The sequence below is a fragment of the Narcine bancroftii genome, chromosome 7, assembly GCF_036971445.1.
Source record: "Narcine bancroftii isolate sNarBan1 chromosome 7, sNarBan1.hap1, whole genome shotgun sequence".
In the NCBI taxonomy this organism is placed as follows: Eukaryota; Metazoa; Chordata; class Chondrichthyes; order Torpediniformes; family Narcinidae; genus Narcine; species Narcine bancroftii.
The window spans coordinates 33,534,767-33,555,931 of NC_091475.1; the positions used below are offsets into that span (position 1 = coordinate 33,534,767).

Below are 21,165 nucleotides of genomic sequence, written 5' to 3' on the forward strand. Positions count from 1 at the left end.
CCAAGGCCAGACTTGCACAATTACTTTAATGGATGAGGCAGGTCTATTATCATTGCAGTATGAGCCTGCATCTCCTGTCTAATCTCACTTATCAAATCCATCTTTGTCAGCCCAGTGCTCCTGTCTGTCGGTGGCACATTCCTGACTTTCAGTCTATTGCTGTGCCAGATGTTGTCTCTCCCTTCAGTCCTGTTCTTTCCTGATCTATTTCAGATAAGAGCTCATGTATTTTGGTTGCCACCCCTGCCTTTTTGTGGGCTTCTTACATTTCCAGAAATGGATTGAGCTGAGACATGTGAATTAAGATGCTACAGCATGACCATTAAATCAAACCAGAATTAACTTTGAAGGCATTAATTACAAGTCTTACCAGTTTCCAGTACAACAAGAGATGTGATACATATATGTTCCACTTCTGTTGTCTAGTCAATTGCAGTCTATCGGGCAGATGAGGTACTATTGGCAGGCAGGGGATGAGCCAGAGGGAGGGATTGAGGTAATAGCAGGGGAGGGGAGTGGGTGGAGAAGGCACCAGGAGCAAATAAGGGACCAGGGGTGGTTGATGGATCTGGGGCAGACGAGGTACAAGGGGCATTCTGTTCCTGCACCTCACTTTCCTCCTCCACAGGTTGCAAACTGGGTACAAGGATTGTGCAGCATCCCCCTTCCCAGTGTGCAGGTTGGCGACAAGGGTGAGATGTGTAGCTTGCCTTCTTTAACCCCAGATATCATATGCCAGGTTAAAATAACCCCAGCCCCAACAGTTTGCACTAATCCCACCAACCCCCGCAAATTGTGGTCCATGAGCTGGTGAAGTCTCCTTTTTAATGTATTTAACTTGTTAATGGGCCATTTTATGTCCCTCTGAACTTCGACACAAGACTCTCAAAATTGACCATCTTTAATTGTGTCTGTTAACTCAAGCAGTTTCCTCTTCCAAGATTAAGGTGAGGAGCTGTTGCACCTCCCTATACCCCTCTCCACCCCCCCAAGTTTGCAGAAGGCATTTTTAATATTTGTTTGTGTATGTGACTTGATTTAAACTATTTTAAAAATCTCACCACCAAGTAACACCTGATCTGATAAATTAGTTTTTGTAATGCTCTCCCAATGTGCCTGTTTTTTTTAATATATTCAAAGGAGGAGTGTGTTTCTTAGGACTGCAACACGTCTGCAGCACATTTCCCCACAGGGTTTAATGTGCTCACGCATAAAATGACGTGATTTCTATCCCACAATTCAATTATCCATTCTACACTTTATTGCAACATTGGCATCTGTAGACACCAGGAATTGTACTAGGGGTTGATGCAGTATATCCCCGGCATGAAAGGGTGTCACCTCACACCAGTGCCGAGAAGATTTTGCTTTCACACTATACCCTTTTTAGGTCGATTGGCTATTAATCCCTGGGACCACTTGCAAGTGTGAACGGGGCTATAGACTTTTCCTGCTTTGTGCGGATCGTTTATTTTCAGAGTGCTAGGCAGCTGCTTAGAGGAGTCCATGGCTGCTGATTGTTGGGACAAGGTTTGAGGAGTCAGGGTATTTATAAAGCTTTGAAATTTGTATCATTTGGCTTTTCCTAACAATGACTGTGAACAAGAATTAAAATAAGTTGCTTCATAACAATTATGTTCTGAGACCTTGGTAAAAGTTATGAGAGCTCAAATCTCTTGGTGTACTCAAACCTTTGCATGGTGCTCCTTTCCTCCCCCCCCCCCACTCTAAAATTATACAATACATGATTCTTGCTGAAAATAATGTGTCATCTTTAACTTTATGACTTTGAGATCAGTTCATCTTCTACTCACTAAACTATTCACAGTAACAAAAATTTTGACAGAGGTGCCCCAACTTTTACATACCACTGTACAACCATTTCCAACAATCAACCATGCAAATCTTGACATATTTTCCAGTCCCAAACTAAGTCAACCAGCAAAATACATCAGCTATGCAAACCAAGATTATCTCACTGCATGATATTAAAAAAGGTACTTGGGCCAATATTTGCATTACTCAGCTATCATCTGCACTATGTGCAGATCATATAGCACATTCCAACATTACAAAGAGGCACACAATTTGTTTTGAAAAGTTTAAACTCTTATACATGCGATCAAGCACAAACAATGCAATGTATTGTTGCATCAATGTAAGCTGACTGAAGACAAGGTCAATAATAGTGACAGATACCACACTCTAGTCAAGCCCAAAAGGTCACCGAAGCTGTACGTAGGCATAATTTTGAAACAATCCTGCCCATAAACATCATTTTTCAGTGCAATTAATTTTAAATCACTAAGTTTTTGCATTATTAATTATAAGATTCATTTTTTAAATATTTCCTTGTTGACCTGGTGTCAACCTGATTCCTCAATTCTTATCTGCCAAGCCTCTCCTGTCAGTTCACATTCCTTAATTTTTTGATCATTATTGCTTCACTTTTCCTTTATTTTTTTGAATATTTTATTTATATTATTGAACCATGATACCATACATTCAAAAAAATACATACATATCAAAAAAAGTATGGTAAATATGACATACTACTCCCCCTAACACCCACCCTCCCCTATACCCAACTCGATAACCAACAAACCTAATGCCCAAGATAAAAAGGAGATATAAACCATAATAACTTAATTAATTACCATGGATTAGAATAACACCACCACCACAGTGTGGCCGGAGAATTCAAAATTTTAAAACCATATAATCCAAATAAGGGCTCCAAGTTTTCAAATAAAAAAGTAATTATCATGTAAATTGTTATTTTTTCCAATTGAATACAACATCTCAATTCAATATGCCATCTATATACACTCAAATCAGGCTCATTTTTCCAAGTAATCGCTAAACATTTTCTAGCTACAGCTAATGCCAATCTCAAAAATGTAATATGAATTCTAGTTAGTCTTAATTCCAAACTTATTACCCCACAGAAATACTAATGATCCAATGAAAATTTAACTTTAAAAATTCTTTAAGTCGCTGCCAAAAAGGTTTTACCATTTCACATAACCAAGTAGAAAGTAAAAAATAACCTACTTCCTTCTGCATCTAAAACACAAATCTGAAATTAAATTATCTCTTCAATTTTTCCAAAGTTAAAAATAATTGATGTATAAAATTTATAATAAACTAATCGATATCTCACATTAACAATTTTAGTCGTATTATCTTTACATAAACTTCTCCAATCATCTTGATTAATTACTATCCCTAATTTTTTTTCCCCCTTTTAACCTAGATTTATGCAAATCTAACTTATGCACTTTATTCTGTAATAAATATATTTCCGATATAAATCCTTTCTTCCCACCATCTGTAGGTAAAATTTCAAATTTAGATCATCTTGGTAACCGTAAAGTATGTCCAAAATTATCCAATAATAGCTTTGACTTGATAACAAAAAAGTATTTAATGATATTACGTATTTTTATTTCATTCTTTGAAAAGAATTAAAATAAGTTGCTTCATAACAATCTTGTACAAATTTAATTCCCTTTTGGTCCCATAATTTCAAAAACTTGTTAAGCGTAAAAGGAAAAACCTTATTCTAATATAAAGATGTCTTACTTGAAATTTTCTCTTGTATACCCATTACTTTGTTTATTTTATTCCACAAGTCCATTAGATGTATAAGAATAGGTGAATTATAAGGAATAACTTAGAATTCCATTTATAAATAATGATCCATTTTCTCACCAATTTGAGATAATTCAATATTTGCCCATACCAATGATTTTTCCAAATCAAACATTCTATTAATAAATTTTAATTGTCCTACTTTATAGTAATTTTAAAAATTCAGAAGCTGTAGACCCCCCCTAATTCAAATTTTCAAGTTAATTTTGTAAAGACACCCTTACCATTTTATCCTTCCATAAAAACTTCCTTACAATAGAATTCAAATCTTAAAAAAATTTGAGGGACCTTACAAGGAATGATTGAAAAAGATAGAATCCTAAGATAATATTCATCTTAATACAATTAACTCTACCTATTAACATTATCAGTCTTTCCATTGATTAAAATCATTCTTAATTTTATAAAACAGTATTTAATTCATACAAATAATTCAAATTACTATCTACTTTAATACCCAAATAGATCTGACCATTTAAATTTAATATGTTTACAAGGACTATAATCCACTTCAACTAATGACAATTAATTTTATAACATTATCTTGCCTTATCATCTGAGCCAAAGGTTCAATAACTAATGCAAAACGACCTAGTGACAAGGGGCAACCTTGTCTAGATCTTTCCAATGTTAAAGGCAAAGATGTCTGCCCATTCATCACAACTCTAGCAATAGGATTTTTATATAGAGCCTTAATCCAACCAATAATTAGTCAAAATTTAAATTTTTTTACAATACTTTTAAAAATTATTTTATAAGAGATCAAATACAGCAATTTTTGAAAATATAGATTTAGTTAATAGTAAGTTTGTTTCATGGGATGCTTTGAAGGCATACTTAAGAGGACATATGATTAACTTTACATCTAAAATTAAGAAATAACATTCTTTTGAAGTTAATAAATTGGAAAAAGAGATTAAATCTTTTTCTAAAATTTCTAACAGAATTCAACAGAGACTAAAAAGTACATTTGATTAATATGACATCACAATAATTCATTACAAACTTACAAGTTTGAGAAGTTGTCACAGAGGCCAATATAACACGACCTTGTAATTCCAACAATATTAAAAATAAATCTTTTCTAGAATAAATCATGTCAAAATGCATAAAATAAAAAATCTCTCTTTAGGATTTAATCTCCTCCATATATCAACAAAATTCATTTCTTTCATCAACATTTCTGTTTTGTCATTTTAGTCCTAGTTACCGTTTTTTGGAGATTTATCCAATAATGGATCTAAACAATAATTAAAGTCACCTCTGTAATGCGTGTCGAAAGAACCAAAGACTTGTTGATCCAAATCAAGGCTTTTATTAACTAAAAGACTGGAGCATATCACAAGTAGGTCGACCAGTCCAGAATTACCTGGTCTGGCTAGGAGCAATCCTTTAAGACCTGCCAGTAAGTGTGGCTACACTCTCAGCCAATCACAGTCATCCTACACTCTTTGGCTTGGCTTCACAGATGAAGATTTATGGAGGGGTATGTCCACGTCTGCTGCAGGCTTGTTGGTGACTGACAAGTCCGATGCGGGACAGGCAGGCATGGTTGCAGCAGTTGCAAGGGAAAATTGGTTGGTTGGGGTTGGGTGTTGGGTTTTTCCTCCTTTGTCTTTTGTCAGTGAGGTGGGCTCTGCGGTCTTCTTCAAAGGAGGTTGCTGCCCGCCGAATTGTGAGGCGCCAAGATGCACGGTTGGAGGCGATATCAGCCCACCGGCGGTGGTCAATGTGGCAGGCACCAAGAGATTTCTTTAAGCAGTCCTTGTACCTCTTCTTTGGTGCACCTGTCTCGGTGGCCAGTGGAGAGCTCACCCTAGAACACGATCTTGGGAAGGCGATGGTCTTCCATTCTGGAGACGTGACTCACCCAGCGCAGTTGGGTCTTCAGCAGCATGGATTCGATGCTTGCGGACTCTGCCAGCTCGAGTACTTCGATGTTGGTGATGAAGTCATTCCAATGAATGTTGAGGATGGAGCAGAGACAGCGCTGATGGAAGCATTCTAGGAGCCGTAGGTGATGCTGGTAGAGGATCCATGATTTGGAGCTGAACAGGAGCGTGGGTATGACAACGGCTCATTACACGCTGATCTTTGTGTGTTTCTTCAGGTGGTTGTTTTTCCAGACTCTTTTGTGTAGTCTTCCAAAGGCGCTATTTGCCTTGGCGAGTCTGTTGTCTCTTCGTCGATCCTTGCATCAGATGAAATGGTGCAGCAGAGGTAGGTAAACTGGTTGACCGTTTTGAGTTCAGTGTGCCTGATGGAGGCTGGTGGTCATGGTGGGGAGCTGGCTGATGGAGGACCTCAGTTTTCTTCAGGCTGACTTCCAGGCCAAACATTTTGGCAGTTTCCGCAAAACAGGACGTCATGCGCTGGAGAGCTGGCTCTAAATGAGCAACTAAAGCGGCATCGTCTGCAAAGAGTAGTTCACAGACAAGTTGCTCTTGTCTTGGTGTGAGCTTGCAGGCGCCTCAGACTACCATCTGTATATATGTACATATACACATTGGTGATAGAATCTGTACTATCACAACCTCCAATCAACTTTTTCATATGCCTGCATCAAATTAAAAGAATCTAACATAAATTTCTCATCCTCTATATTAGGAACATATTCATCAGTCCATGATTCCGAATAAATTTTACAATTTACAACTAAAAGTTTACCAACTGATTCATTGACTGATTCTAATTTAAATAATAATTTCTTATCAAAATAGCTATGCCTCTTGCTTTAGAATTAAGAGGCTATAACCTGACTAACCCATTCTCTTTAACTCCTGTTGTCCCTTCTCAGTTAAATGCGACTCTTGCAAGAAAGCAGTATCAACTTTCAACATTTTAAATACAAGCCAATATTCTCTTAATTGAATTATTGAGCCCATTAAAATTAAAAGTATCAAAATTTAAATTAGAGTATCTTAATTTACAAGATGAATAAACCTCCATGCCCAATCCTTGATCAATCTGCAAACAAAAAATACATCTCCTCAATAGAAAGGTACAGACCCTAATAACAAGGAAAAAAACCACAAACCGCACCCCCCCCCACCAAAAAAATACTGTACCACAGTACTACCTCCCACTACTATACGGGAAGTGAACAATGCCACAAAGTGGCCAATTAATTCAGAAGGAGAAGCAAACAAAACCACCTATCCCAAACAGAACAATCAAAAAAATAGGTTAATCATTTCAAGTATGATAAGCTTCCTCCAAGTCTCTGTTAACTTGATCATCATCAATATCAATTTCAACCAAATGATGGCACACCATTCTTCTTCTCTCCTCTTGAGCTGGTTTCAATACTGTTTATTATCAGGAAAAGAGTTAGCAAATGTAAGAACTTCAGAGTCATCACAAAAACACGGAGTGAAAATCGCCATTAAAAACTTTAAGAATAGCATGATATCCAAAATTAAATTTATATTCTTTCTTCCACAAAAGAGTTAAACTCTTTACAAATTTAATAATAACTTGACTCAGTTCTGCATAGAAAAATACTATTCTTCACCACCAAAGTACCCTGATTTTTTCTTGCATTTTGAACTGCTACCAGCAAAATCAGTTCTCTATCTTGGTAGCACAAACATCTGATTAATACAGTACATGGCGGTTGTCCAGGAAAAGGCTTTTTTCTTAATTGCATTATGAACTCTGTCCAGTTGTAAACCATTTGGAAAATATTCCCTTCCCAAAATATCAGGAATCCACTTCTGAAAAAATTGCACCGGATCTACACCTTCAAAATCTTCTGGTAATCCAACAATTTTAAACACAATTTCTTTCACTCTGATTCTCCAAAGCATCAATCTTCTTTAATAAATCTTTGTTGAATTTCCCATCCAGTAAAAGAATCCTCCAGCTGTTCCATCCTTTCTTTACGTTGCTCTACATCATGAAAATCGGGAAAATCCTCTTCAATCTTAACATTATCTTGTACATTCTGCCACATCAGTCTTAATAGTTAACATTTCTTCCTTCATGCCAGTAAATTGATTATTCAAAGATAATTAGAAATATCAGACTTCTCTTGAGTATACTTGGATAAGGGCCTAATCTTAAATATCACTTTCTTCCTTTTCTATGCTGGATAAACATCATCTTCCTCAATTCTACCAACGACATCCCCTTCTTCCTCCTCTGTTGAAATCGTCACCATCTCCACCCGACCACAGGGTCTGGTCCCCCCTCAAAGGTCCAGCATCACCGGGCCGCGAGAGATCCGTCCCCTCCGCAACACGGGCTGAGCTTGATATAGCACACTTGCGCGAAGTCTCATGCATACGCAGTTGTTCCTCATAGTCTGGAGGAAGTCAACTCCAGGCTACAGCACAACCTTCCCCAGCGCTCCAAGGAGTCAGCACTGGAATCAACTGTACCTTCCCCAAAGATTGTCTCTGTGGACCTGGATGTTGAGGAGACAAATCCCCAGGCTCCATCCCCAAGGTAGGCCCAAATTCTTCAGTTCCTGATGGTTGCTTCTGGATCATTTTTTTTTTTTTTTTTTTAAAAACTGTCTGTGTCTTTATTTTTCTCATTATTGCAGTTAAGAGCACTTTATAAAAATAATTGATTTTTTAAAAAATAACAATTTTTTTTGAAAAAGAAAAATCGGGTTTTTAGCAGTTGTCGGGAGAGGTGCCCTTTCATGTCTCCCATCCACGCCACGCCCAACCCCTTTCATCTTTTAATAACAAGAAATAACAGGAATCAGCTATTTTCCACCTAGTGAATGCTCCACTCTGTTCCACATTTCACTGAAAATCCGCTATTTTAAAAAGTCTACCATTCTCTTCTTTGGTTATACTCAACTGTTTCAAGGAGAGAATTTTAAAGAAGCTTACCCTCTGGATTAGGGGTCTCCAAAGTGGTTGATATCGGTTCCTCGGGGGGGGGGGGGGAATTTAAAATAGCACATCTACCCCCACCCAATTTGGCACAGCTGCTGCCACCACCCCCCCCCCCACCCAGCACGTGAGGGGAGGCTTACCTGCCATGAACCTTTATGCACCGCCATCACACTTCCCCACTCATCGCACATGCGCCAGCCGGCCCCGCATGACCTGCGGACACCAGAACTCTGCATTTAGCAGGTAAGTGCCCTTTCTGCTCCGTAATTTGTCCTGCATTTGGGGGTGTAGGATCTACACCCCCGAATGGAGGATATATTAATGTCCAGCATGTGGGGTCTACCCAGCGCTGCCACCAACCCCACAGTCCCAGCCCCCCACCCCCCCCAGCAATGGGATTCTATGCCTGAGGGTTGATGACGGACCACATTGTCCCCGAAAGGGTCGACGGTCTAAAAGGTTTGGGGACCCCTGCTCTGGATGAAGTAATTTCTTCTCAGTTCAAACATGAATGGCCATTCCTTTATATTACGGCTACCACCCCAATCAATAAAAAATCATCCCTATATCTACCATGTCAAGCCCTTTAACAATTTTGGTGGTTCTAAATTCTTGAGAAAATAGTCCCAGTCTGCTTAAATCTCTACTTGGAGGACAATCCCTCTCATCCCAGACATTCTTTGCACACCCTCTGTCATGTGCCTAGCTTTCATTCAATGCGGTGTTTTGGGAAGTTAAACCAGGACATGACTTGCACAATAAATAGCAGGGCTCTAGAAAGTTAATGCGATCTGGTGGGAAAGTACATAGTCCCAAGAAAATGGAGACATAGGGAAACAGAATTAAGAAAGCATTTGGCATGATATACAAGGTCAGGGCATTGAATACAAGATTGAGAAGTTATTGCAACATGGGCAAGACCACACATGGGAGTACCATGTGCAGTTCTAATCACCTAGCTATAGGAAGGATGTCATTAAGTTGGAACAGATGCAGATGAGATACGATTGAGAATGGAGGGCTTGAGTTACAAGGAGAGTGTGGTAAGAATGGAGTATTGTCCCTGAAGCTGAAGCAGCTGAGGGGTGACCTTAGAGGTATATTAAGATCATGAAGGCCATGGATAAGGTGAATCGACAGTCTTTCTCCCCAAGATATGGGTTTTAAAACTAGAGAGCACAAATTAGAACAAAAAGGTTTAAAGGGGATTAAAGTAAAGGGTTTATCAAATATGCTGCCAGTGGAAGTGGGCACAAATGCAAAATTGAAAAGCTATTTAGACAGGTACATTGTTAAGAATAGTTTACAGGAATATGGGTTAAGTCATGTCAGTTTGTCATTTAATTGTACAAGTACAACCCGACAAAATTGTTCTCTGGTCCTCGGTGACAAGTATTTTATCTATACACATATTGTTTTGTACACTAGTGTCTTGGATGGTTAGTGTGATTTTAAATTATATCCTCATGAACTGAGTATTGAATGTGTGTGCACCATGGTCAAGAGAAATCTTGTTTCTTGGTGTTGTAATGTAGTCAGATAAAAATAAATGAATCAATTTACTGATAATTCACTTTACTTGAGGTGTGGTTTCACTGAAAACCTATACAATTTCAGCAAGATTGACTCACTTCAATATTTTTGTAAAAAGATTTTTTTTTAAAAAAAGACACTGCTTTCATAATTATTTGTTACACTTGCAGGTTAACTTTCCAATCATGCACATTCTTGAATACTAGATTTTCCCAGTCTTTTACTTTTCTAAAATAGTACATTTTCCCTCTACAGTGGTGTAGCAAGTTGAATTACTCCCCATCAGCTCCAGTGATCCAAGATCAAATGATGACCTCCACTGCTGTCTATGTGGTGCCTGCACATTAGTTGTACAGCATGGAAGCATACCCCTGTCCCAAGTCTATCTTCACCTTTCACTTCAGTAAAGCATTTTACATCTCATGTAAAATATGGTGTTCACAATGTGGTCTCCTCTACATTGGATAAACCAAATGCAAATTAGATTGTTTCATGGAACATCTGCACTCTGTCTGCAAGAGCCTGCCACTTTAACTCTCAATCCCACTCTGATCAAATAGTCTAGAGCCTCCAACACTGTTACCATGAGATCCAATGCAAACCTGAAAAACAGTACCTCATCTTCAAGTTGAACACACTTGCAGCCCTCTGATCTTAATATTAAATTCTACAACTTCAGGTAACACTATTTCTACATCAGTTGTCCATCTGTGATATTGGCACTGTTTCTTTGTTGAGTTTCCGTGTTTTTTTAAACTTCTCCACCTCCCAAGAGTGGAGGAGATGCCCAGTCTGATCTGTATTTTGTCTATGATCTCACTAACTGCTCCCATTTACTGAATGAACACACACCTTTGTGCAGTTTATTCCCATGAATTTTCTGATTCTATACCATCAGACATCCCTGCAAACTTTTTTCTTCTTCCCAGTTCTGACAAAACAAATGAAATGCTAGTTCTTTTTCTCGCAGTATTTCCAGATATTTCTGTTTTCATTTTAGATTTCCTGACTTGGCAGGTTTTCAAAAAGCAGGTCAACATGCTACGATTTCCTACCAACCATGTACAATACTTCAAAAGCAAGAACTGTTAATAGATAACAGGAAATACACAGCAAATTCTGAGCAATGCAAAGCAAGGTAAATTATTTTAATTTCTCTGGGCTTGGCTGAACTGCAGAGACTTCACACATCTAAAATTAACAATTCCATAGAAAGATCTGAAATGATATCAAGACAAGGGCTGCATCAAGAGTGTCCCACAAATTCAGGTAATAAGCAAAAAGAACAAGGATCTTGACAAAAAATTTGGCAAAACACTTGGATGATCTATTTAAACAGCCATCAGGAAAAAGTTTGACCAAAATATTGCCAGTCTTAACAACCCAATATCAGTGCTCAAGAGGGAAAAAAAAGGATTTGGTATTTGTTCTTGTAGAGTCAAAGGCTCTTGCCAGATATGTCAGCCAAACGCTTACTTTTAAAACTTTGGCCAGGAAGGGGGTTGACCTTGTTTCCAATCTACGTCAATGTGAAACTTTTATTGATAATGGCAAGGCCGAAACCAAATTCATCCCTGTATAAAGAAAGGTAAAGCAAGGTGACTGATTTTCCCTCATCTTATTCAACATCATTATGGACATTTTATGTTCACTCACTAGAGATGTCTTTGGTTATTAACCTTTGTTCCAAAGAAATCTCCTTCATTGCTCTGTCCTATACTGATATCACTCTTGTGAGCAACACTCACACAGCACAACTTAAAAACCTCAAGATCCTAGTGTTTTTGTAGGAAAACAAGTCTTGAAGTTAATCAGCAAAATCTGTGGATATTGTGTTAAAATAAGTGGCCTTTTACTTTTATTAAACCAGGGAAGGAGAGACAAACCTTGGTACCAAAATCAACGGATGTAGGATACCAATATATTAACATTGGACTCCTGAGTCATATTCCATTCAAACTTGGTCTCCTTCCACTTGTATTTTCTAACCCATAGTAATAATCCAGAACTCAGACAAGTGTCCAACATATTAAATAGTAAAGACCTTTATTCACAAATATACAGCACAAAATGTTATCAAATGATATAAAAATAAAAATTAAATGGAGAGTCCAACTCGTTCATAACATCTAATATCATTTTACTTCAGTTTCATCCATGGTGTTAAAATGCTTTCCAAGGAGCTGCAGATTTGTTTTGCTTGAAGTTAACCAAAGAATATTGGGTTCACAACCTTGTTCTCTGTATTACAGGATTCTGCCTCAAAAACAGACCAGCTAGAAATAAGTCTCATCTAAAAATAACTATCAACAGGTTTCATCAAACCATCCAATATTTCACAACTACAAGAATAATTACTTTCACTGAAAATCTAAAATGCTTCACAACGTGGACCACTTCTGGAAAAGATGACTTCACAAATTTACTCACGTAATGAATTCCAAAAATCCCTGACTAAATACTAGCTTGGATATAAATTGTATCACGATCAGAACACACAATCAATCCCCTTACCACAGCTCCAATATCAAACACAGCACTTCTTTCCAAAACAAGAAAAACATTACATTTTGCTGAAATGTACATTAAAACGGTCACGCTGAATTTTAGACAAGGTTCCATTTGCTTGGTCAGTTTTATAACATTTATGAAATTAAAGTATCATGGTGGTTCAATGAATACATTTTCAAAATACTGAATTTGCTTACCTATGCCTCCATCTTGGGGATCTTGACCTTGAGCGAACCATTATAAGAAGCAATAAGAAACCCTGTGATATAAACACAACATACAACAAGTTCCACACCGTAACCAAACAGAAATATTGAAGAACCATGGCCAATCATGATGGTAGCCCAAAAACAAAAAAATATAAATTTCTTAACAAACATATCAGAACTTGAAGTTCATGGACATTCACAATTACAACTTCTTATTTTTCCCCTATAATGGCTAAAATCATTCCACACAACCCAAATTGCAAATGCATAAAGTATTCAAGGCCTACGATTAGAAATAATAGAACAGACAATCCCTACGGGGAACCGCTGATCTCACTGTCCTCCCGGGGAGACCTCTCATCCTACAATCTCCCTCCCACCCCCCACCCCCCGAACATACAGAGCTCCCCGGCGCCACCACCCCAGATCTCCAGTGCAAAGGGTCGCCACAGCTGGTTCCGTCTCCTGTCCACGCCGCTGCCCGAACGCATGCGCACTCCCGACCTGGGGGCCGCGGCTCGCGCAGCGGGCGTTCGGCGGTTGGCGAAAGACCCGGATTTAATGGTTCCTCCTGCCCGACCCCTCGTTCGAGCCTCGCGTAAACGCCGGGCAACGTACCGAGTGGTGGCGAGGTTCACAGATGAGTTCCACGCGTTGCAGATGGGATGAGCGCTATCGACGCCCACCTTTTCCTCCGTCTCCCCGCCGATTTTCCCAAGCACCAACAAGCCGAACCTCCCTCTTCGGCCGAGGCGATGTCCGTTCTGCGTCACGGCTGTGCGCACGCGCAGACGCCGACCCGAGCAGGCGCGCTGTCGGTGCCACTTGTTGCCGGTGTGGCGCTGCTGTGCTGAGCGGGATTGGTTCTGCAGCGGATCTTCTCGGGTATTTTCCGTGTCCTTTTATTTATCTTGTGCACAACAAAGAATCCAGATCATTCCTATTTCCCAGCCATGTCGTGTATTTTCCCTTTGAAAATAACCTCACTCGAGAGAAACTAAGCATTTTCATTCATGCCAAGATGGCGCCAAACTGAACCTCATCGTTCAATGTAATCCGTGTCTATAACAACGACACGTGCGTTCCCATTACACTGCCCCTCAAAAAAATTGTGTATAAAGTTAAATTTAACGATGTGTAATGGTATGGATTGTATATGCTCATTGGCTCAGGCTGGCCCGCCCCCTGATGACACTCGTACCTGGATTCCTCCCTGGGATCCAGGCCAGAAAGGTCGAGCCACCTTTCCCTTCTCTGCACTTTCCAAGGTTGGATCCAGGCCAGCTGCAGTCTTCTGTGCAGTAAAGCCTATCGTTCCCCTCAAGTCTTTGTCATTGCAATTATTGGGGCAACTGATAGTGCCCAACAATTTATTGCACAGAAATTTTAACGTCTCCGGTAATGGAGAAGTTGCTGCGCCCCGATCGGCTAGAAGTGGATCTCCAAGTCCCAGGTGCATCGGAGCTCTTCGAGCAGTGGGTCAACTGATTTAGCAACTTCCGCTGTTGGAGTGGTCAATTCGGATGAAAAGAGACTAAAGGTTCTACAGGCAAGAGTCGGCCAGAGGGCTTTCCAGGCCATCAGAAGCTGCTCAACCTACACAGAGGTGATGGCTGAACTACGGCGCTATACAAGCCCAAGATCAATGAGGTCTACTCCCGTTATCTCTTGGCATCCAGAAAGCATCAGCCTGGTGAGTTGGTGGAAGAGTTCGTTCGAGCCCTGATCACACTGGGAAAAGACTGTTTGGGGAACCCCACAGGTTCGGTGCCGGGGGCCCAGTGCGTGGAAGACCTGGTCCAGGACACTTGCATGTCAGGGTTGAGGTCGGATTATATCCGACAATGTTTCCTTGAGGAGGATCAACTCCCGCTGAAACGGGCGGTTTCCTTGAGGAGGATCAACTCCCGCTGAAACGGGCGATCCAACTGGCCAGAACCTTAAACTCAGCCCAGCGTCATGCAGAGTCAATCACGGGCAGAAGTAGGCCTATCCAGTACGTGCCACCATGAGGGCCGCCATCCAGGGAGTCGACATCGGGGATGGCCAACCCAACTGCAGCTGCAGTAGCACCATTATCGTCGAGGTGCAACTTCTGTGGGCAGGCAAGATATCCGCAACGTCTCTGCCCCGCGAAAGGAGCTACCTGCTCGGGCTGCTGGAAAAATGGCCACTACCAACGTGTCTTCAAGTCCAGAGCCCCATCTCAGAGCGTGTATGGCTGAGGAGCTTCCGGTGCCGGCCACGTGTGCAGTAAGGCGAGCGCCATTTTACCCACTCCCGCCGCCATCCTCTGCACAACAGCAACCCTCACCAACAACATCATTTCTGCCCCAATGATGTCACTTCCGCCTTCTTAAATGGCATTGGCAGCGTGGTCAACATGGAGGCCCCACCATCTTGGGCATCGGGCCTCCCCACCGACGACGAAGACTATCACCTTGGACCAAGCTGGCCCTCACCCGACCATGAACTCCAAGATGCAGGTAGAGATGAATTGTCACAAATCAAACTGCCTCTTCGACAGTGGCAGTACAGAAAGCTTTATCCACCCCGAGGTGGCCCGTAGACCCTCAATCCCCATTTGGCCAATGACCAGGTCCGTGCTGATGGCGGCGAAAGACCAGCGGACTTGTATTCAGGGGTATTGTGTGGTGTCGCTGACGGTGGGGGGGGGGGGGAAGTGTTATAAGGACTTCTTATTGTTGGTCATGTGCCCCAGTTCTGTGCGCTGATCCTTCTGGGCCTCAACTTCCAGAGTCAGTTCAGGAGTGTGACGATGACGTTTGGGGGGCCCCAACCTCCGCTCACCGTTTATAACCCTCAGTTTACGGGGACGCCCCCCCCAAATCGAGAACCCAGCCTTCAGCACCGTCCTGCAGCCTCACCACCCTGCGGGTGGCCCCTCCGTCACTATTTGCAAACCTCACCCCGGACTGTAAGCTGATCGCCACAAAGAGTAGGCGCTATAGCACTGAGGATATGGCGTTCATCCAAGCCGAGGTTCAGCGACTCTTGGCAGAGGGGATTATAGCCCCTAGCACCAGCCCCTGGAGGGCGCAGGCCCTTGTGGTCACAGGGGCGGGAAAGCCCCGGATGGTGATTGATTATAGCCAAACCATCAACCGCTTCACCCAGTTGGATGCGTACCTCCTACCCCGGATAGCCGACTTGATCAAGGTCGCACAATACAGAGTCTTCTCGACCATTGACCTCGTCGGCCTATCATCAACACCCACTTCACCCAAGCGATTGGCTCTACACGGGTTTTGAGGCCAATGGCAGACTTTTTCACTTCCTGTGGGTGCCTTTTGGTGCTACTAACGGTGTCTCTGCTTTTCAGAGGGCCATGGATCGGATGGTGGAGAAGCACAAGCTGACGGTGACGTTTCCATAACTCAACAATGTCACCATCTGCGGCCACGACCAACAGGACCATGTTGCAAACCTCGCTAAGTTCTTGCATACGGCCAAGTCTCTCAACTTGACATACAACAAGGACAAGTGTGTGTTCAACACAGTCTGTCTGGTCCTTCTCAGTTGTGTCGTGGCTCATGCTGTCATAGCCCCGGACCCCGACCGCATGCAACCCCTTATGGAGCTCCCAGTTCCAAACACCTAAAGGTGTTGAAAAGGTGCCTGAGGCTGTTTTCTTATTATGCACAATGGGTGCCCAATTACGCCGATAAAGTCCACCCCCTGATTAAATCCACAACTTTCCTGTCATCGGTGGAAGTCCAAGCTGCATTCTTCAAGATCCAAGGAGACATCGCAAAGGCCACGATGCATGCCGTGGACGAGTCCATCCCGTTTCAGGTGGAGAGTGATGCCTCCAGTTTTGCACTGGCCGCCACTCTTAACCAGGCAGGCAGGCCAGTAGCTTTTTTCTCCCACACCCTGCACGGTCCTGAGGTACGTCACTCGGTCAAGAAGGAGGCCCAAACGATTGTTGAGGCAGTGCACCACTGGCGTCATTACCTGGCTGGTAAACGTTTTACCTTGCTGACAGACCAGAGGGCCATAGCCTTCATGTTTAATACTAAACAGCGAGGTAAAATCAAGAATGACAAGATTCTTAGGTGGAGGATCGAGCTCTCCACCTATAATTATGACATCTTATACCAACCAGGTAAACTCAACGATCCCCCAGACGCCCTATCCCGGGGGACGTGTGCCAGCACGCATCTTGACCGTCTCCAGACCCTCCACGACAGTTTGTGGCACCCCGGAGTCACAAGGTTATACCACTTCGTCAAGACTCGGAACCTTCCGTACTCTGTTGAGGATGTCCGGTCCACGACCAGACGCTGCCAGATCTGCACTGAATGTAAGCCGCAGTTCTACCGGCCCGAGAAGGCACACCTCATCAAGGCCACATGCCCTTTTGAATGGCTCAGTGTCAATTTCAAGGGTCCCCTACCCACTACAAATAGGAATGCCTACTTCCTGACGGTGATGGACGAGTACTCCAGGTTCCCCTTTGCTATTCCCTGCCCGGATATGATCTCAGCGACGGTCATCAAGGCGTTGCGCAGTATTTTCACCCTGTTCGGGTACCCCGAATACATCCACAGCAATCGGGGGACCTCGTTCATGAGTACTGCGACAGTACTTCCTGGCCAGAGGCATAGCCACCAGCAGGACCACCAGCTATAACCCAAGGGGTAATGGTCAGGTGGAAAGGGAGAATGCCACTGTCTGAAAGGTGGTGCTCCTGGCCCTTAGGTCCAAAAACATGGCAGTGTCCCACTAGCAGGAGGTTTTACCCAAGACGCTTCATGCCATCCGATCATTCCTGTGCACCTTGACTAACACCACCCCGCATGAGCATTTGTTTGCTTTCCCTAGGAAATTGGCAAATAGTGCTTCCATTCCTCCTCAGAGAGGCCCCCCAGGGCCGGTCCTGCTACAGAGACACACGAGGGGCCATAAGACAGATCCACTGGTGGAAGCAGTTCACCTCATACATGCCAACCCACAATATGTGTTTGTGAGGTATCCTGATAGCCTGTCCCCTGATGACACTGAACCTATCCGAGATCTGGTAAGGGGCGGGGATCCCAAGTCTGCTCTACCTGCCATAGCCCATCCCGCGGAGCAGGCCACCCCACACGAGAGCGCAATACTGGAGGCCGAGCCACCTGGCTCTCCTCTCCAGGAGTCAGTCCTCCAGGAGGCATCAAATAGCCCTTCCTCCTGGGAGCCCTCAAGCATTACCCTGACCCAGACTGCTCCCTCCTCTGCCCCCCACCCCCCACCAGGTCCGCTTGCCCTCCCAAACAGCAGAGCTCGGACATGCCTGCCCTCTGGCGGTCCCGCAGAAGAAGGAAGTTGCTGGTGCACCTAATCCTCTAACAAAAAATTGTTTTTTTCTTTCTTCCATCCCTCTCATTGTGTAAAGGAGGGGAGGGGGGGTTTCTGTTTCAAAAGAAGGAGTGAATGTAATGGTATGGATTGCATATGCTAATTGACTCAGGCTGGCCTGTCCCCTGATGACACTCTTACCTGGACTCCTCCCCTGAGACCCAGGCCATAAAGTTTGGCCCACCTTCCCTTCCCTACACTTCCCTAGTTTGGATCCGGGCCAGCTCAAGTCTTCTGTGCAATAAAGCCTATCGTTCCCCTCAAGTCTTTGTCATTGCAATTATTGGGGCAACTGATAGTACCCAACACTATGTAAACACTACAGAGAATTTAAGCATAATTTCCACTAATCATGGTAACAATAGATCCCACGTTACTACTTAAAATTTATTAACTGGAAACATACAAAGTCTTTAAATCACTACCCATGGTCTTTGCGATGTACTGAATAAAGTCTTTAAGTCACTGCACGTCATCCATTAAACATATTGTGGAGGGTGTTATATAGTCAGAATGTGAACTATTTTGTAACCACATTAGAATACACCTTTCTAACTGTAACTGTTGTGCACCACTGTGGGGTGTATGTATATGCGTATGAGTGACAGTTTCCTGAGATGGTGGATGGCGTAAGGTGTAAGTAGTCTCTTGTTATTTGAATCTTGCATCTCTAAGTTATTTTTTTAAAAAAAGAGAACAAGAATAAAGCCACTGAAATATGAAGGGGAAGAAGAGAAAAAACATGACTGAAAAAAATGGCTAGAGCAACAGCTGGTCTGGGAGGCTGAAGACGTTGAATCATTTAAAAAGTTTCAGCAGAAGTGCAATTTAGCGTTCAAAATCTATTTTTAAAAATGCAACAGCAGAGGAGAAGGTCAATTATATACTTCTCTGGACAGGGGAGTAAAGCTTTGACTTATTTAATAGCTGGGAGCTTACAGAGGTGGAGAAAAATGATCCAGAGCAGATATTTGCAAAGTTTGCTTCTCAACTTGAACCCAGGTCTAATCATAGAATTAAACGCTATGAATTTCAAGGCTTAATGCAAGAGACTGATGAAACTGTTGATAACTTCCTCACTAATTTGCAAATTGTTGTTGCAAAATGCAAAGTTAAGGTGGGGGAGTGCCCATCCCAAAGTGCAAAAGTCTCTTGTAGGGAAGGATAGCTTGAAGTTGCCCAAAGCTATGGGCACAGCCAGAGCCTTTGTAGCCATGAGGACGCAAATTAAATCCCTATCTATGCAGACCCACGCACAGCAAAGAGAAGGAAGGGTTGATGCTATAAAGAACACAATGAGAAAAGTGCAAACCCCCCCCCCCCCCCCCCCCAAGGCCTGCAGGAAGTGCGCCAGACAACCCCTTCGATGACTGAAACAAATGCCCCGTATATGGTTCTAAATGTCGAGCTTGTGGTAAAACAAACCACTGGGCAAAGATGTGCAAGTCTGGTATGAAGAAAACAATAGACAATAGGAGCTGGAGTAGGCCCTTCGGCCCGTCGAGCCAGCACCGCTATTTTACAAATCATGGCTGATCACTACCTTCAGTACCCCTTTCCAGCCTTATCCCCATAACCCTTAACTCCTTTGCGCACTAGAGTCTTATCTAACTCTCTTTTGAACATAATCAGCGAATCTGCCTCTACCACCCTCTGTGGCAGAGCATTCCACAGATTCACACTTCTCTGGGTAAAAAAATGTTTTCTCATCTCCGTCCTAAAGGGCCTACCCTGTATTCTTAAACTATGCCTTGTCCTCGTCTCCCCCATCATTGGGAACAAGTAATCCGACTTCACCTTGTATATCCCCCTGATAATTTTGTATACATCAATTATGTCCCCCCTCATCCTTCTAAACTCCATCGGATACAAGTCCAGTTTTTCTAGCCTTTCAGCATATGTCAACCCCGCCATCCCTGGAACTAACCTTGTAAATCTGCGCTGCACACCCTCTATAGCTAGTATGTCCTTCCTCAAAATTGGAGACCAGAACTGGATGCAATACTCCAGGTGGGGTCTCACCAGGGCCCTGTACAACTGCAGAAGGGCGTCTCTGTTCCTATACTCCAATCCCCTCTTTATGAAAGCCAACATGCCATTAGCCTTCTTCACAGCTTTCTGAACCTGCATGCTAGTCTTCAGTGACCGGTGAACAAGTACTCCCAGATCCATTTGCTCCTCCCCACTCCCTAGCTTGTCTCCATTTAAATAAAAGAGACAAGAAGATCCACCACATAAAAGGAAACATCAATGAGGACTTCGATACCCAGATACTGGACATAGAATTCATACACCTTCATGAGATGTCTGATGAGATGAAAGAAGGAAGTGAGTTGCACACAAGGATCCAAATACAGAGGAAAATCCAGAACAAGCCTATGATATTTAACCTAAAGCTGAAGCTGGATACTGGATCACAAAGCAACATCCTTCCACTCAGACTCTACTGCCAGCTGTTCCCAGAGAACACCATAAAAGGGCATCCAAAAGACGGTGCATTAGAAACAGCAAATGTCACATTAACGGCCTACGGTGGACCCATGATCAAGCAGCTAGGGAGAACTAAGATCAATGGCTGCCATAAGGGAAAGAACATCCTCTGTACATTCTATGTGGTAGATGCAGACGGACCAGGAATTCTAGGTCTGGATAGCTGCTGGGAGTTGCAATTGATCTCTGTCAATTATGAGATCCAGATGAAGATACCCAAAGGGATCAACAGACACTCCATTGGAGAACTGACCTCCAGTCACAAACAAGGCTGACCTCATGAGCATGTACCCAGAATCCTTTGATGATTAATTGGAGACTTTGAATATCACATCGCCATTGATCCAAACTGCAAACCAGTCATCCCTGCTCCAAGGGAAGTCCCACTAGAGCTGAAGAAGAAGCTGGAGCAAGAACTAAAGGACATGGAAAGGATGCAAGTCATAGCCAAAGTGACCAAGCCAACTAACTGGGTAAATTCCATAGTGGACAAAGAAAAACCAAATGGCTGCTTGAGAATATGCCTGGATCTTAGAGACTTAAATCAAGCA

At 42.6% G+C, this 21,165-nt stretch overlaps 1 protein-coding gene across 7 annotated transcripts in view; it reads right to left on the reverse strand.

Moving 5' to 3' along the window:
- The window catches only part of LOC138738716 (BCLAF1 and THRAP3 family member 3-like), a 46,759-nt gene extending 31,486 nt beyond the window's left edge, over nucleotides 1-15,273 (reverse strand). For 3 of the 7 annotated variants that reach the window (XR_011341704.1, XM_069889472.1, XM_069889476.1), the window contains exons 1-2: nucleotides 13,379-15,252; nucleotides 12,749-12,810 (exon numbers count right to left, since the gene is read on the reverse strand). Coding sequence is in view for 6 of the 7 variants with exons in the window: in XM_069889472.1 (XP_069745573.1) it covers nucleotides 12,749-12,789 (41 nt within the window). In the remaining variant the exon portion in view is untranslated. Of the gene's footprint in view, nucleotides 1-12,748; nucleotides 12,811-13,160; nucleotides 13,242-13,378 lie in introns of those variants that run through there. The other 4 variants (XM_069889475.1, XM_069889474.1, XM_069889477.1 and 1 more) reach the window with 4 other exon arrangements.
- Between the last annotated feature and the right edge of the window lie 5,892 nt (nucleotides 15,274-21,165).